This window comes from Nicotiana attenuata, chromosome 6 (genome assembly GCF_001879085.1).
Source record: "Nicotiana attenuata strain UT chromosome 6, NIATTr2, whole genome shotgun sequence".
NCBI classification, from domain to species: Eukaryota; Viridiplantae; Streptophyta; class Magnoliopsida; order Solanales; family Solanaceae; genus Nicotiana; species Nicotiana attenuata.
In genome coordinates, this window is record NC_031994.1 from 72,354,862 (window position 1) to 72,373,495 (window position 18,634).

General features: G+C 34.3%; 2 protein-coding genes and 1 pseudogene across 5 annotated transcripts; 1 reads left to right on the plus strand and 2 right to left on the minus strand.

Moving 5' to 3' along the window:
• Positions 1 to 1,369, minus strand: part of LOC109227971 — a 7,020-nt pseudogene extending 5,651 nt beyond the window's left edge.
• On the minus strand, positions 7,893 to 15,053 carry LOC109227190 (2-oxoglutarate-Fe(II) type oxidoreductase). 4 transcript variants are annotated; one of them, XM_019392248.1, is made up of 12 exons: positions 14,775 to 15,052; positions 14,473 to 14,665; positions 13,735 to 13,815; positions 13,423 to 13,474; positions 13,038 to 13,159; positions 12,472 to 12,572; positions 12,329 to 12,387; positions 10,899 to 10,955; positions 10,687 to 10,732; positions 9,889 to 9,968; positions 8,462 to 8,525; positions 7,893 to 8,213 (listed from the first exon to the last, which is right to left on the minus strand). In XM_019392248.1, the coding sequence occupies exons 1-11, from the start codon at positions 14,850 to 14,852 to the stop codon at positions 8,462 to 8,464; spliced, it is 933 nt and encodes a 310-aa protein (XP_019247793.1). In that variant the 5' UTR covers positions 14,853 to 15,052; the 3' UTR covers positions 7,893 to 8,213. The 4 variants fall into 4 exon arrangements, with proteins under 4 accessions (XP_019247793.1, XP_019247794.1, XP_019247792.1 ...); XM_019392249.1 differs by having other exon boundaries at positions 7,893 to 8,222; XM_019392247.1 differs by having other exon boundaries at positions 7,893 to 8,208; positions 14,775 to 15,051.
• LOC109227972 lies at positions 15,333 to 16,117 on the plus strand. Its single transcript, XM_019393159.1, has 2 exons — positions 15,333 to 15,669; positions 15,795 to 16,117. The coding sequence occupies exons 1-2, from the start codon at positions 15,333 to 15,335 to the stop codon at positions 16,115 to 16,117; spliced, it is 660 nt and encodes a 219-aa protein (XP_019248704.1).

The window sequence follows — 18,634 nt, forward strand, 5'->3', positions numbered from 1 at the left end:
TCGATCCGTAGCCACCCGGAATCCACCCGAGGACCCCCGAGACCTCAACCAAACCTACCAACCAATCCCAAAACACATTACGGACTTGCTCGAGGCCTCAAATCATATCAAACAACGCTAAAACCATGAATTACACCCCGATTCAAGCTTTATGAACTTCGAAATTTCAAACTTCTACTTCCGATGTTTAAACCTATCAAATCAGGTCCGATTGACCTCAAATTTTGCACACAAGTCATATTTGACATTACGGACCTACTCCAGCTTTCGGAATCGGATTCCGACCCCGATATCAAAAAGTCCACCTCCGGTCAAACTTCTCAAAAACCTTCAAATTTCTATCTTTAGCCAAATGGCTCCAAAATGACCTACGGACCTCCGAATTCACTTCCGATCGCGCCCCCAACTCCAGAATCACCATACGGAGCTGTTCACAGTCTCGGAATCCCAAACAGACATTGATAACACTGAAATGCACTTCAAGCCAAACTATGAAATTCCTTCTAAAATGCTAACTTCCACAATAGGCGTCAAAACGCTCCCGGGTTATCCCAAACCCGAACCGGGCATACGCCCAAGTCCGAAATCATCATACGAACCTGCTGGAACCTTCGGATCCTGACTCCGAGGTCGTTTACTCAAAATTCCAATCTTAGTTCATTCTTTCAACTTTAAGCTTCTGAAGTAATAATTCTCTTTCCAAATCAACTCTCAACTTCCCGTAACTTAATTCCGACCACGCGTACAAGTCATAATACCTGAAATGAAGCTGTTCATGGCCTCCAACTGCTGAACGGAGTGCTAGGACTCAAAACGACCGGTCGGGTCGTTACATAGCTAAAATTGAAGTGAAGACTTCGGAACATGAGGTAACAATTTCACTTCCCAAGTAAGATTCACAAACCAGTTAGAAATAGAACCTCGGAAAAGATTTAATACACTTACGGAACGGATACTCAGTAAAGAATATACTCGTAAGTCGTTAGTAACTGATGGTCAGCCAAAAAAAAAACAATTGCCAAAACTACACTGATTAAGGAAAAGTCGAGTTACACAAACGCAGAATACCTGATAAACGAAAGGTTGAATAGGCGTTGAAAAGAATGGAGCCGCCATTGAGATTGAACATATAACAGAGAGACTTAACAATTTGAAATTTGGAGTTTCAGATCACCCGCAAAAAAAATTTCTTCGATTCTAAATTTGTTTTCCTTTGTTTTAACTTTTATCCAAAAGGGCTGTAGTTCTATTTGATTTGGTACGTTTCGACTTTCTATTGAATCCATTAATGTACCCTTAACTTTTCGAGCCTGTTTGAAAAGCTAAGCGTGAATTTGGGTGTAATTAGATAGTTTGACATATTTTGGTCAGTATGAAATTGGATGCGATCTAATTGGAAAGGTGCGGTAATTATAGGGAGTAATTACAAGGTTATTTTTTATTTTTATTTATTTTCTTTATAACTTTTTATTTTTATTATTTTAATTTTTTTTATAATTTAATTTTTTATTTTACTTTAATTTTTAATTTCTTTTTAAAATATTAAAATATTTTTTTTGATATTATTTGTCTTTTATTTCTCTACCTTTACTTCTTGTGGTTCTATGTAATTGCTCGTATATTTTATTTTTTTATTTGTCTTACTTTCTTCATTTAGCGTAACTGTGTTATTATTCTAGTTTTTAAAACTACACCTCCTAATATTAGAAATAATGAGTCATTACAAACTTGACATATAACGAGTGATGTCATTAAAATAGAATTTTATTGTTGAATGAGATTGTAAACTTATTATGTTTCTTAATCTTAAGTTGTATTGGAACTTATTTTTATTACGTTGGAATTTGACATATGTTGAATTAATTTTTTTTTTTTTGATTTTGAAATTATTTTATATTTATGGTTTCAATTTACTTGTTTGAGTAGTATTGGCTTGTTATTTCACATTGGATGTTGTTAACTTTTTAGTTAGAATTGATAGATTAGTTTTGTCAAATATTTGAATAATGTTATGACATTATATTTATAAATATTAATTTATTTTATCAAACATGCATTCCATGATATTCTTACAAAACCTATTAGTTTTTATAATTAATTAAACTTTTAATTTCAAAAAAATATCAATTATTTTACTATATCAGTTAAAAATATATGATTACTAATTAATGTATATTCAAGAAAAAATATGCATATGAAATACCAAATCCAATATCATTTATACTTATAAAAATCATTTATATATATTTATTATATTAACTTTTAAGTTTTGATAGTTACTTCATTTAAAATTGAATCTAACTGTGTAATTACACTTGTGCAACCAAACAATACGCCTGTAATCACACTGTATCTACGTTATGACAAACAAACATATCATCGTAATTACTACCCTAGTAATTATACCATTAACGGGTGGCTTTCCAAACAGACGCTTCATGATATGTGTTGTTCATAAAATAGCGAGTTAATACCCTAAAGCCCCCTAAACTATTATGTTTTGTAAGTGTCAACGAAGTGGCTTAGACAAATCTTTTTTGTCGATAACCTCAGACCAATCAATCGAATCCCCAAAAACTCCCTAAACTATATTGCCCTTCATATTAAAACCCACTTGTTAATTCACACTCCTAAGCATCTAAAAAAACGTGCCATGCGGCATTACACGTGGCTATTTAACTTAACTAAAACCCCTCCAAACGATAATTTTCTTGTCAGTTACCTACTTAAACTATTTGGAATTCCCAAAACCCCCTGAACTATATTATCCTATATATTAAAATCTCATATCGAATTCTTAGAGGTGCGTCTAACTATGGTTTGTACTAAAGAAAATTTGTAGTTTATTTAGGATGTATTACTCTCGGATGGCTGATTAATTCTTTGAGTTTAAGCTAAAATAGTATCTAATGCAATGTGTTAATTTTAGGTTTAAATGTGAATGTACTTTATGGTAGACTCCAGTTGAATAAATCCTTATTTATATTAACTTTGTAGCATGACCAAAAAAAAAATTAAGGCATATAGTATTGCATTTATTAAAAAGCACCGTATATTACATAAACAAGATTACACAAAATAAAATTTTGTAAATAAGAAACCAACCGGCCAGCAACTACATTCTAATTTTAGATTACATAAATAAGGTTCAAGAGATTCGACTTTATTATCTACAAGGTGTTAGATATAATAAGAAGATTCAAATGAGTATTCTTTCAATAATATGTATATGATATGTAAGAAAGAGAATAAATCTTTTTAGAGGAAACAAAAGATCAAAGGGAGAAAACTTTTCAGAGGGAACCCATATAGAGAACGAAGAAAAGAAAATTAAAAAAAAAAGATGAAGAAGAAGTTGAAAAATACAAAATAAAGGTGAAAAAAAATAAGGAAGAGCGGTAAAAAAAACAAGGAAGAAAGATAGATATAAAGAAAATAAGGAGAATATTAATTATAAAAAAACATAGTTGAAAGAGGGTTAGGCTAATTAGCGATTACATATTGTTAGATGGGCTATTTTGGTAGATTTGTTTAGCTGTTGTCACGTGCTCCCAAGCGAGTTATTACACACATTATGCTAGGTAAGCAATGATGGAGTTTAAATAAGGGCAATATAATTCAGGATTTTTTTAAGGAAATCGAATAGTTTAAGTAAAAAACTAATAAAAATGTGATTTGAAAGAATTTTAGGTATCAACTCTAAAATAATAAGGGATCGTTTGGTCAGAAGGATAATGGATAACAAAGTGGGGATAAAATGTGAAAAGTAATGTGATTGAATTTTAATTTTGACATACTAAATCTCGTGGTTGCTTATATTACAATTGTGATATTATATTTGTACGACACTCTATGATATAACGGGATAAAATAATGATACATTTGCTCTTTTTTAAACGCTTCTCTCAAAGTTTGTTAAGAAAATTAAGGTTAAAATATATATATATATATATATATATATACTATATAAGTACGAAGACCCTTAGCGAAATATCGTTCGTCTTTTTTACCCTCTAAAAATAAAATTCATACTATACAAAATAGTCATTTAATTATTTCCTTAATATTTTGGACTTTAAAATCAACTAAAAATCTGTTTATTAAATACTTCCTTATTTTAACTATATACAAATCCCAAATAAGAGGACTCTTCTTAAATCCTTCTAAGTTTCCAAGTTTGTTTTTTAACCATACTAGGAAGGCAATTCTTTTTCCAAGCCTTTGCCCTTTTTAATTTTATAAAAATAATTTAATCATTCTTGGTCTCAAACTTAGATATTTAAATATAATAAAATTCTATATTTGTCCAAATCCCCATCACGCATATTTATTTTTCAAGTCTTTAACCTTTTTGTTTTGTCATAAATAATTTAAATTATGCTTGAAATTAAATAGTTAAATATAATAAAATTTCATCTTTGGTCAAATCCAAATTATACATAATTTTTACACCTTTTTAGTCTATTTCTGTTACACTTAACGGCTAATTTGGTTTCCAAAATGGAAAAACAGGCAAAATAAATTTTTTAACAAATTGTTATTTGAATTTTGGTTTCTTCTCTCTCCGTTTATTGAAATGGTACGTTAACATTTTGATAGATTTAACTAGAACCGTCCCAAAATATTGGGGCAACTGTACATCTTATCATTAGATCATTAAAATCTATATCTATCTATTTATCTATACTATATTAAAAGTATAAAGGCACTTAGCGAAATGTTATTCGCTTATTTTACCCTTTAAAAAATATTTTATACTAGACAAAATAGTCAGTTAATTATTTTTTCTAATTTAAGAATTTTAAGATCACCTAAAATTTTATTACTATATTTTTCGTAATTAAACTAGGTAGGAAGGAACTTTGAAATCGAATAACACTTTTACCTTATATAGATTTCCTTATTTAAAGGCCATTAATATTAGAGTTAGTATTGAACTATTCCTATGAAATTCTTTACTATGAAAAACGTGAGTTAGCAATTACGAATTCTCAAAACATAAAGATTCAAAACATATGATTTTTATTACTATTTGAAAATTGAATTCTTATTGAAAAAAAATATATTTATTGTCAAATATTTAAAAATTAGAATAAGCTAATATTTACAATTTAAATTGATAAAAACTAAGTTATTTCTTTTAATGTTGAGAACAAAATAATTAATTTATTGAATTAACTAATTAGCAAATCCAATTCAATTATTTTACAAATTTATCATATAAGAAAAGTTATTTGTTAAATTGACAAAACACTTAATTTATTTTTATAAGAAGAGTATCGATGGTGAAAGAAATCATAAAATATAGCAAAATCAATTATAGTATAAAATTAAGATTCAAATCGGTAAAAGTACAAATTAGCAATAAGATAAAATTGTAGAAGACAATCAGATTATAAGTGAGTCGTCATTTGTTTCTTTCTTGCATTCAGTCTAACAAATGAAAACGTCTCGCTAAATATTTATGCTAAGTTTTTTCTTGTAAAATATTAGTTCAATACTAGTCATTCTTTAAACTTAACATTGTCACTATCAAATTTTTAAAAGATATAACGCCAACTTTTTCTTATTTATTTTTAATTTGTGTTATTTTGTCAAATCTTTAAAGAATTGTGATAAAAAATATTTTTATATTTTATTTTCAGTATTAGGTCAAATAAAAACAACAATTTTTATAAGTTCCGGCATATATCCGGATAAATCACAATAAGGCTCTAAATAAAATTCCTTCATTTGTTAAGTGATCACGCCCAACTCTAGTCCTAAAAAGGATAAGCGGTCGCTGCAAATATAATCCGGTCTAAAAGTCCGGAGTCGAATCTCACAGAGAACTAAGGCTTAGCTATATCTATTTAATATCACTGAGAAGACAAGTTTGAACAATTTTCTAAATTATAAAGATTGGGATTTATATTTCTAACTAATTAACTAACAAATACCAGAAAAAGGTAAAATTATCAACTAACGAGACAAAGGGTTGGAGACTAAATTAAGGAGGTCTAGAGTTATGATTTTCCCAATTGTCGGAATCCTTCTAGCTATGTTCCCTATAATTTTGCCTGTGTATTCTCTACTGATCGTGAGCACTTTAGGTGCCGTAATTCTCTCTCAAGCAACTACAACAATTTACTAGACATATTCTCTCGAACTACGCTAGTTGGCTTTATCTAACCGCTCATTATGACCACGTCAAAGCCTCGTTATCTCTAATCCCGCTTTTAAACCTTCCGTATTGATCTCTCATATACTTTAGGAGTGACGTTGTTCAACAACCACCTAAATATATGTTCTTTCTCAAGCAACACATACTAAATAGGCACAGTCAATCAATGGCCATTCAACCAACTGAAATAAGCACGTAGTTGAACAAGTAGATAAAACCAAAGGTTAAATTATATTAAAACATAACAACAATTCATCCTCCAAGAGGTTCCATCAAAAATCTAGATAATAAATTAGCTATTCATAAAAGTATGTGAAAACACAATACTCCAATTCATAACCAACAATAAAATAGGAAGAAGAATGGGAAAAACTCGTAGTTGAATCTTCCTCCTTGCTCCTAGCGTGTTCTTGCCTCCAAGGGTATTGTCTAACCCTAAAGTAGTGCCTCTCTCTTCAAAGTGGTGTTTTAGGATGTATTTATATGACCTAGGGTTGATGAGGGGCGGAATTCTTCAATCCAACTTCGGATGGGAGAGCTGGAATCCGCGTCTGCCTTCGCGTCTAGACGCGGACTTTAACGCGGATCCGCGTTTGCCTTCGCGTCTAGACGCGGACTTTGACGCGGATCCATCTTTTGAGATTCTTCCATTTCGCGAAGCGCTCCGTGCCTTTGCTTCGCTTCGCTGTTTTGTGCCTCAACTTTTCTCCTTTTTCGCGTCCGACTTCGTGCCACGCACGAGAATAGACGAGCTTCCACTCCTTTAATTTCTTCTTTTTGTGTCGAATTGTCATCTTTTGATCATTTATCATCCAAACTCGTTCCTACACATAAGAAACACATAATGGGTATGTTTCACTTTGAAAATCATGTAATCTCCCGCGCACACAAAAATTAATATGCAAATATACTCAAAAATATGCACTTTTCATCATTTATCATTAAGCTAACTAATGGAATAACATTTATAATTTTTAAAAAAAATCTTAAATTTTATTTTATAAAAGAAATTATCTAATAATATGTATGTAATTTTTAAAATTTGTTTATTCATTGATATAGGTACACGCGCAACCCTACCCTAAGACCAGTTGAGAAAAAAGCTTGTCCAAGTTTATTTAGTGTGTAAAATGAAACACATATTTTACATTATAGCCCGCCTTTCACATTTATAATCCAATGAACCAAACATCTACAAATAAAAGTATATTTACTAAATTATCTCGTCATTAGTTAAATCTCATGTTATAATTCTGTTTATAATCATGGCATAATTTGTCAACAACCTAAAGGATCCCGAATGGAAAAGGCACGAGAACCCTCAAGTTATCATGTATTATTAGTCACACACTTAAGAGTCGTCTGTTTTAAAAGTTAGGTATACATAGATTAGTAATATAAGAATTATATAGCAGCAATTAATAATATAAAAATTATTATACAATGATTCTTAATGTAGGAATTAATGATGGCAGAAATTATTGATTATTAGACCATTCACTTGTTGCATAAATGAATAATAGAATGTATAATTTAAAATAGTTATTCATTCTTTACAAAATAAAATATTGCTTACTTCATGAAGGTTATTTTTGTTATATAGATCCTCGCATAACTTATTTGTGTATTAGTTATGCAGAAAGGAAAAACATAAATCAAATAGCATTGCTTATGTGATCTATAATTAATTAAAAAATTACCATGCTATTTGGCGCCATTTCTCCACGTATGCAAATATAAATTTATTTGGTGATTTAAAGGGTAAGACAAACTAAAGACAGCAGAAAACATAGAAATAGACTAGTGATAATGTAAATGCCATTGCCTACAAAACAGTGTCAAATAGCTCTTTTACACAAGCGTAGATCAAGAACTTGCTCCATCTCAAACTGTCCCCAACATATTAACTTGTGAAAGAAGTTGCTGAATACCAAGTCACACCAATATCGAGCTAAAACAATGTATATACTTCAAACATCCATAAACTTCATCAGCAAACAACAATCTCACTCCGTAACATAATTCAACCACTGCTCGCGCAAAATCTGCACTAGAACAACTAAAGGCATTGCGATCATTCTGATTTCACAGGAAAATACACGAGGCAACAACCTAAATTTATTTTCCCTACAGTGACCTCTTCAGACATATGTCTACTGAGAACTCAAACAGACGAGAGACTCAATTCAAAATGCTTACACGTAAATTTTGTAATAAGCATTCCATGTGACAACTGCTGATCAAAGTGTGGTAATTGGAAAGATATTTAAGTTATTGTAACAATGAGACAGCACTCACCTATGATGCATAAGTAACTTTCAGGCGCTCTTCCAAGTAGTCTCCGGCCCGAATTGGAGGGAATCTGTTGAAAATTCAACAGGAAAGAACTGAAATGAGACATAATAAGAGATCACAATTGTCACGTCCGGAAGCATCCATATGGCTTATTTATCCTGATTAGTTTCTTTACCACAAAATTCAAGTGCCCAATTTCTTAACCACAAGGAAAGAATAACCCAATCCATCTGTGAGTTTGTGCCCTGAGAATTTTTTATTTATTTTATCTTTTTCAGAATATGAAGTCCACATCCCCACCATTCTCCCTCTTAGTTTGGATTCTCCTTTTTTTTTTTGGTTTCCTTTTTGGGGTTTTGGGGAGGGAGACTGAGTAAATTTAACGTCGCAAATGCTAAAGCACAAAGAAGTCTAGCATAATGAAATGGAATCGTAATATGGCACCTGACACTGGTATCCGTTGCAGTGAACGCCGGAAAGCAACCAAAGTACTTTAGTCTAAGTTTCGTATGCCAATTTAACGAGTTAGAATGAAATGATAACATGTTAGTGAGTAAAATGTGGAACCATATAGGAGATGGCTGGCTGTGAGGAGGGAATAGGTGTCGGCGAAACTTGAGGGCAGAGGGGCAAGGGTGAAGGCCAGGGGAAAAGACGGGAATTAATTGTCTTGACCTAGGGGAAAGTAGGGGGTAGCTTAGGAGGGGCAGTACTGGAGATTGAGGAAGGGGGAAGGGGACTGCCATACACATACTCAAGCAGCGGAGTAAAGGGGCAGGCGAGAGAGAAGAGGGCTCGTGAAAAAGTTGAGGGTAGAATAGCATTCTATAGACCATTCCTTGATTGCACCCTTCAATGGAATGGCAACTCCACCGAAGGCATGAACGGTGTCAACTACTGAATCAAAATTATGAAGGAGTCAAGAATACCAAACATGAGAATAGAACGAAACACCAGAATTACCTTTCTGTTCTGGGAGAGTGGGATAATAATTTTGCATCAAGTAGGCACAAGGGACGGCCAGAAAACCAACTTTGGAAAGAAAAAGTTTTGGGAAAGACCAGGAATAGGAATTATGACAGAATCAAGAATACCAAATATGGGAATAGAATGACCACCAGAATCGCATTGCATTCTGGGATCATCCTACCGTATCGAACAGATCATATGAGAAAGCCTGCAGCTGCCTCTTGAAGGAAAAACTTTATGAAAGAGCATAAAGGCACACCGGCAGATCTCCCTATAAGAAATTAATTAAGTTTGCAGAATTTCACGGTGGAATTTTCTTTTTACGACTTCAACATCCATGAACAATAAGAGCAAGTCCAGGAGATGTTAAAAGGACAGATTAAAGCTTTGACCAAAGTCATCAACATATTTTCAAAATGACAGCATCAGGCTCACCGCTAGCACAAAAAACTTGCAAGTACCTGGGAGGAGATGAATTACTACAGCAACTCTTCAAGCACTCCACCACACAATCTGGATTTGGCTCTAAAAAGAAAGCCATCTACATGTTGCAACCAGTATTTTGTTAGCTTAAGTTGCATAGTTCTAATGCCAGCAGAATGAAGAGTCAAGAGTATATTTAGAACGCTTCGAATTGTTCATACATTATCAGATAGCATATGGCAAGAAATGAGATATATTGCATAAGCTGCAGCAGAAAAAGCCACAAAGACATATATTCTTTTCACTAAAACAATTTACTTTATAGGATCTTCTTACAAAGTACTTTTTAGGATATCTCATGTGAGAATATGGAAAAGAGAGATTGCGAGAATGTGTCACTTAATGCGGAATTCCTTCATAGACATTCTGTATAATATATACAACATTCCACCGAGCAGTGGAGATATTTTCCAACATACAATAGCTACCATCTGCGCTAGATCAGCTCTCTTGGGAGTTCCCTTTAATTGGAAGTTCATTTTCCAACATACAATAGCTACCATCTGCGCTAGATCAGCTCTCTTGGGAGTTCCCTTTAATTGAAAGTTCAGAGAATATAGCTGTTATTTCTCTCTCCCCACCCCACTGCTAGTAATACTTGTATCCTCCTCTTTCCACTTGCAAAGATGATGGATCCCAAACATGTCAGAACAAGGATTCAACTAATCAAACCATAAATATCAATATTTCCCAGACATGCATTGATATGAAATAAGGGGTAAAACACAGAGTTTGACAAGAAAAAGGAGAGCAACATATGATGAAATCTTGATTACCGAAAAACGCTCTTGCCCTGTTGGCATAACTCTATGCAACGTAGACCTACAAATGTATAGTTTATGTTACTGTTGAATTTGGTAAAATGAACTTTCAGCACAGGAAAAGGCAATATGAAGAAATATAACATCTCTTGAACCAGAAGTAAAGACCCTAGGGAAGGATTATGCTGTCTTTAGATATAAAAGAGATCAGAAGAGATTTGCACTACCGAAATAAGCAGTTTGTCCATCTCTCCATCATATCTCCAATGTTAACTATGAAAGCCCTGCAGAACAACAATTGGAAAGAAAATTCAGCAGTTATGTGATGATACCATGTATTATACTACATAATCAAGCCAGAGAGTAGATTAAACATTGAATAGAGTAGAAAGGGAATGTTGGCGATGACATAGGAAAATACTGGCCAACACATTCACGGTATAATGCTTGGAAATAGATTAGCCCCTTAATGAAGCAATTCTCAAAAACTTTTCCAAAAGGTAAACAAGAAGGTATTTAGATCTGTTCACAGAGAGAAAGACATACAAAACACACCTGCTAATAAATCTCTGACTTTATAAAGCGGTTACTTTTGAATAACAATGCTGCGATAAGTACCTTGTAGAAGGGATCTTGGAAATTAACACAGAAAGATGAGAGGAGTTTTGAGGCTTTTGCCTGCTACTCTGACCATCTTCCTTCGCAATTTAAGTGAAGAAAACTTGGTTAACTCGAACATATCTGCTTCTGGTATCTCATCTACAAGGGAACAATCTATGACTAACTCATCCAGTTGAATCAAGGTTGAATTAAATCTAGTTTAAGCAAAGGATCCTAAATTTTCATTTCCATTTTGGATCACGAGTCAACAACAATCTGTAACCTGTAATTGTGATAGACTCAAGACAGTAGGACTGTGATCAGGAACAGGTTTTTAAGCCGAAGGGGAAGGGGTCTTTCTTCTTCTACTTTTTTTTGGTCTTTTTGGGTGGAAGTGTGGTTCTGGGAAGAGGTCTAGGACAATTTAACAGCCTTTTAGAGAATATTAAGCATGACAGTAAAGAACTCGTTCAACTGGTTGGGAACATTCATGAGGTCACTACAGAATGCAGATAGGAAGCCCCTATACATAGAAAAAAAGGAAAAAGAAAGATAGAAGAGAACTTCTCACATATTAAGTAGTGGGAAGCTCTGTGAAGTAGTAGATGACACTCAGGATGTGCATAAGGATGCAGATATAGGAATGTCCCTTTATCTCAACAAATTTAAGAGATGGTCTTGAAGTGGATCTAAAAGGATCATTTGCAATAGAACCCCAAATCATTAAATGTGGTGAGAATATCCCATTATAACATTCAAGAAAACAGAAAACCTTTCCACATCTGAATAGCGTTTTGCAGATTGTCATCCAGCATCAGCAAATTTATCGGAATGATTGACACCTCACATTGGTTGCAGCCTTCTAGAGTGGCGCACATGGACAAAAGGGAAACACTGGAATATTGCCAAACTAGATAAACAGAACAATGCTCATCATTTTCACATTGAAACTTTTCACTCATTAGAAGAGGCTCAAATTCAATCTTGATCAGGCTTGTCTCTGACTCCAGAATACATCAATCAAAAATATCTATATTTGAATGACCATCGAACCTACCCACTGAGGTGATGCACATCTTCCCATATCTGAGGTCGCTTGAATTTCTCCCGGCAAACCTGTTAGCTCTAGAACCAGTTAATATATGCATTCATGAGAACCAACATTTGGATAAAAGAAAAAACATTTCATATCAGACGTGCCTGAAGTCCACCAACACCATCTGTAGCTAGAAGAGTTAACATCCCATAGTCTGAATGAGCAGAAGCACCATACACCACTTGTTCAGATAATTGTAACTCACCTACAGAAAGTTTACATATAGCATTTGATTTAATGATCAAGCTGGAAGCCCCACTGTCCAATTTGCATGATTTAAACCATTTCGCGACATTGCTACCCTATAGTTTAAAGGAAATTCAAGTATTGCATCAGATGCAGTTATCAAGCATGGAAACATTGACTATGTAAAAAGGAGCATTCAATAAGTAGTCACTTTTCCAGTTCATAATGCGTCGTTAAACAAATATACATAATCCAAAGAAAGAACACTAATAGCACAGAAACTGCAGTCCACCCTGAGAAAACTTGTCTTCGCATATTCACAAGCATCAATCAACAAAGATGTCTCCCCTTTTCCCTCCCACTTCATATCATCTTGAGGTGCGACAGCAAAACTAATATTTAGACAGAAAACATGTACTGATCACCTATTAAAAACAGGAAGAAAAAGAACTCAAAAAGATAGATGCCGTTTATGGAACTAAACCTGGATAATGTAACAAACGAAGGAATGCATTTGGTGAATCACATGCCCCTGCTTTATGAAAGAAGTCCTCATCCAATTCCAATGCCAAAGCAATCAGTGAAATTAGTCTTATCCCGGCATCCCTGAGACAAAAAAGTCAAATCAACCACAAATCAAGTAACCTAGCAATCTGCAAAACACTGAGCTGTTAGCAAGAAGATGAAGACCAATGGTCAGAGATGCAACTTAAACGTTTAACTTTCAGTTACACAAAATTATAAGCACAGGGAACTGAGTGATATGAATCATTTAAAGATGTTGGTGTTACAGTTGTTTATATCAAGATGAAGTCTAGGCAATAAGGAAATCCAAAATTTCTTTTAAAAAATATCAAAGTGATACTCACAAGACTCCTTTATAGTAATCTTCCATGGTTGATCTCCAACAAGGCAGAATTTCTAGACATCCCAAAATGGAAGAAAACATCAAAGAGTCACCACACATGTTTCTGGAGAAATCTGTGCTTCAAACATGAAGTATGTCTCGAAGCACACGGGAATTGATGCACGAATAAAGAAAAGGGTGCTTTTGATGGTAGAAATCTATGTTTCTTGTTATAGGGATCATATCACCATAATGAAGACAAACAAACCCCAAGAGCCTAAGTATATTAAGGACAAGATCATGCTGTAAGCTCAAATAAAGATGTAGAGAATACCTTCTGCAGGCCACTGATTCAAGGTACCAACAGCCCTACTGTCTTCCAGAGGACCAATGTAGAAGCTTTCTTTTGAGTCACCTGCACTCCAATGACGAAACAATTAACTCAAGATTTAAGCTACCTTCTGTCTTACTATACCCAAAATCAATTCGCAAATGTAACCAACAAAAGCCAACTGAAGAAAAGTGGCATAAGAGGAAAATCTATACATGAAAACATTTGTTAGGCAAAGAGCTAGCCTTTAGGTAAACAAGACCTTGGATAGGATCAATGTAGCTTAATCTATGCTTATAACTAATGAAATTAACTGATTTACCACATGGTTGAGACCAACTCAACCAAAAAAAAAATTTATCATGTTGTAATTTCAGCAGCAAAATTAATTTTTTTTTACAGAATTTCAGCCTTCATTCTCTCTACTCCCTGGGGGTAGGGGGTAAGGTATGTGTACACACTATCCTCCCCAGACCCCACTAGTGGGATTTTACTGGGTCGTCTTTGTTGTTGTAATATCAGCCTTCTGCTATGCAGCAGCTAACGTTCTGTGTCAATGCAAACATCAAAAACATCTCCACCGAATGTTCACATCAGATCAATAGACATTCATCTTTTAGATAAATTTTATCACCTTAATTAATATGCATTCTTACCTAAACCAGTGACTAATGAACTCATGTTAGTGCTAAATTAACTTGGTTTTGTGCAAACACAGAGAGCATGAAAAAGCAAAACTACCTTGGGTACCAGAAGAGGGATCGAGATTCTCAGCATAAAGGGGAGTATAACCTCTGTTGTTCCTCCGTACCAGTTTCGTCTTCTCTTCAACTGGCAGTGAGAAATACTTTTTGCTGTGCTCGAGCACTTCCTTAAACAGCTTTTCCTCAACCCCATGGTTTATAAGGTAAAAGAAACCAACTTCTACACATGCCTACACCAAAACACAAAGGATTGAATACCTGACCTTATAATTCAAGATCAAAAATTTAGTAAAAGAGTCCAATTACATTGGTTTTGAGATAATAAAGAAAAAGAGAAACCTGACGAATTGCACGAGCGGCGGAAACACGATCAGGGGAAGTAAGGTCGATAATGGGTAGCTGAAGTGATTCTGCCATTATAACTACTCTTACTATGTTTCGTTGGTTCTTCCAAAAATTGAATGGCTTTTCTCCGGTAAAAATTACGCCACTACAAGAAGAAGACCGTCGGTTCAAAAATCAAAACCACCTCTAGTTTTCAATTTGTGACCATACGACTTGTTTCGATTTGTGGGTCAACGTTTGTAAGAAAAGATATGTTTTTTTTTTAAGTTAACACAAAAGAAGTAAGTGTTTGTCATTTCCATAATCCCTTATGGATATACAACCAACTTAAAGTAGTAGCTTACGCATCAACTTGCTTTCTTCTATAAATAAATAGATGAGATTTCAATTTATTATGTACATCAGTTTGAAGTTGAATAATATATGAGTTTCTCTCTATATTTATCTTTACTTTACAATCTTTATTTTATAACACGTTATCAGCACGAGACTCTGCCATCTCGAGCAAATACTTTGAAAGTATCAGAGGTACGAACTTTCTTTTTCTAAATAATGTCAAATCTTTCTAAACTTGAATTTGTAGCCCTGGATATGTCGGGCAAAAGCTACACGTCTTGGGTGTTTGATGCTGAAATTCATCTTGATGTGATGGGTCTGGCAGACACCATCAAAGACAAAAATCAAACATCAAACCAAGACCGTGCCAAAGCAATGATATACCTACGCCAACACCTTGATGAAGGCTTGAAAATGGAATATCTCGCTATTAAAGATCCAGTCATACTGTGGAATAATTTGAAAGATAGATATGACCACCTGAAGATGGTCGTTATTCCACAGCCCCATTATGAATGGACTCATCTAAGGCTACAAGATTTTAAATCTATCGGTGAGTATAATTCTGCTATGTTCAGAATTATTTCCCAACTGAAATTATGTGGTGATAATATTACTGATCATGATATGTTGGAGAAAACTTTCACCAATTTTCATGCCTCGAATATGCTCGTGCAGCAGCAATATCAAGAGATGGGATTCAAAAAATTATCTCACATCTTCTTGTAGCTGAGCAACATAATGGGCTATTAATGAAAAATCATGAAAGCCGACCTATTGGTTCTTGTCCATTCCCTGGAGTGAATGAGACGAACTTCCACCAAGCTAAGCGTGGAAGAGGTCGTGGCCCTAGTCGCGGTCATGATCGTTGTCGGGGAAGAAACTCTAATCATGGTAATAATAATGCACCAAAGAACCCTCCTCGCCACCAGCAGTGGAAAAGAAAGGAACAAAAACATGAAGCAGTGCAAGCAACAAATGCAAAAAAATGCATGCTATAGATGTGGAGGAAAAGGGCACTAGTCACGTACTTGGCGTACACCAAAGCACCTGGTTGAGCTTTATCAAACCTCCCTAACGAAGACAGAGAAAAATGTTGAAGCAAATTTTATTTCTGAAGATAATTTAGACTTCATGCATTTGGATGTAGCTGATTACTTTGTACTCCTAGAAGGAGAAACAAGTCTGTTATCGGTGGTGAATCCGTAGAAATGTAGATATTTTAGTTTTGGTTGTTTGTAATAGATAATATGGTTATGTAATTGTTGTACATAAATAAAAGTTATGCTTTGATAATAATGTTTACTATAATATATTTTCTTTATGTCATTTTGAAGAATATGGATACAAATTATGTTTGGATCAAAGACCAATCATGAAGATATTTGTGTAATTGATAGTGGAACAACTCATGCCATATTCAAGGATCAGAAATATTTTTCTTATTTGCATAAGGAAAAAGTAAATATTTCAACAATTTCTGGTAATATAAGTTTGATTGAAGGCTCCGGAAGAGCCACTATATTTCTGTCTAAGGGAACAAAACTTATTATGGACAATGCATTGTTCTCCTCCAAGTCCTAAAGAAACTTGCTGAGTTTTATAGATATCCGCCGTAATGGGTATCATGTTGAGACGATAGATGAAATGAATATGGAATATCTTTGTATTACAAAGAATGTTTCTGGCCAGAAGTGTATTGTAGAAAAGTTACCAACTTTATTTTCTGGCTTATACTATTCAAAGATTAGTGCAGTTGAAGCACACTCTATCGTAAACCAGAAGTTTACTGATTCAAATACTTTTGTGCTTTGGCATGGCCGTTTGGGCCATCCTGGATCAATAGTGATGAGATGAATTACTGAAAATTCGATTGGGCATCCATTAAAGAACATGAAGATTCTTACAAATGATGAATTTTCTTGTGATGCTTGTTATCAAGGCAAAATGATCACTAGACCATCACCAATGAAGGCTGGCATTGAATCCCTGCCTTTTTAGAACGTATACATGGGGATATATGTGGACCTATTCACCCACCAAGTGGGTTGTTTTGGTATTTTATGGTCCTAATAGATGCATCTTCAAGATGGTCTCATGTCTGCCTATTATTATCTCGTAACCTGCATTTGCAAAGCTATTAGCCCAAATAATTCGATTAAGGGCACAATTCCCAGATTATCCTATAAGGCTAATCGCCTTGATAATGCTGGAGAATTCTCATCTCAAGCTTTTGATGATTAATTTCTATCAGTTGGGATAAAAGTTGAACATCATGTAGCTTGTGTTCATACTCAAAATGGCCTTGTAAAACCATTTATTAAACGCCTGTAATTGATAGCAAGGCCACTACTTATGAAAATAAAGCTGCCCACTACTGTTTGGGGCCATGCTATCTTGCATGCAACATCACTTATTCGTCTCAGACCGACACACTATAATAAATATTCTCCGTCACAATTAGTTTTTGGTCATGAACCAAATATTGTCCATCTACGAATTTTTGGATGTGCTGTATACGTGCTAGTAGCACCACCACGGCGCAGTAAAATGGGCCCCGAAAGAAGGTTAGGAATATATATTGGGTTTGAATCACCCTCAATTATTCGCTATCTTGAACCATTGACGGGATATTTATTTACTGCTCGATTTGCAGATTGTCGATTTGATAAAACAAATTTTGCCATAATTAGGGGGAGAGAAAAAGGAAATCAAAAGAGAAATTGTGTGGAAAGTTTCATCATTATCTCACTTTGATCCACGTACACCTATATGTAATCAGGAGGTCCAGAAGATCATCCATTTACAGAATATAGCAAATCAAATGCCATAAGCATTTACTGATTTGAAAAGGATAACTAAGTCAAATATCCCTGCAGAGAATGTGCCTATCCGAATGATGTACCGGCAGGACCATCTACTAGCATGAGAGCTAGTGAACCTAAAGCATGGTAGGCTTTTGGGTTCTACGGATCGAAATCCTAGAAAAAGAAAATCAACAAATGATCAAAATGATACTATGAAGGGATCTCCTGAAGAGACCCAAGATCTTATTATTTCTGAGATTTCTGAAGAAATCAATGAACCCAAGACTCAAGTGCGAGAGGAACTTTAAATAAGTTCTACTGGTGATGGGATTAATTTAAATTGATCTGAAATAGTGGTGGATAATATTTTTGTATATAATGTTGCACTTAACATTATGTAAGATAGTGAGAATCTTGAACCTGATCTGTCGAAGATATCGACAAAGATCTGATTGGCCAAAATGGCAAGAGTCAATTCAATCAATATTAAAGTCGCTTGCTAAAAGAGAGGTCTTTGGACCAGTAGTCCAAACACCTGCTGGTATAAAACCAATTGGTCATAAATGGGTTTTTGTGCGAAAAAGGAATGATAAAACTGAAGTTGAAATATCCAAGGCTCGCCTTGTCGCACAAGGATTCTCACAACGACCTGGAGTTGATTATGAAGAAACATATCACCCGTTATGGATGCCATAATATTTCGATATCTCA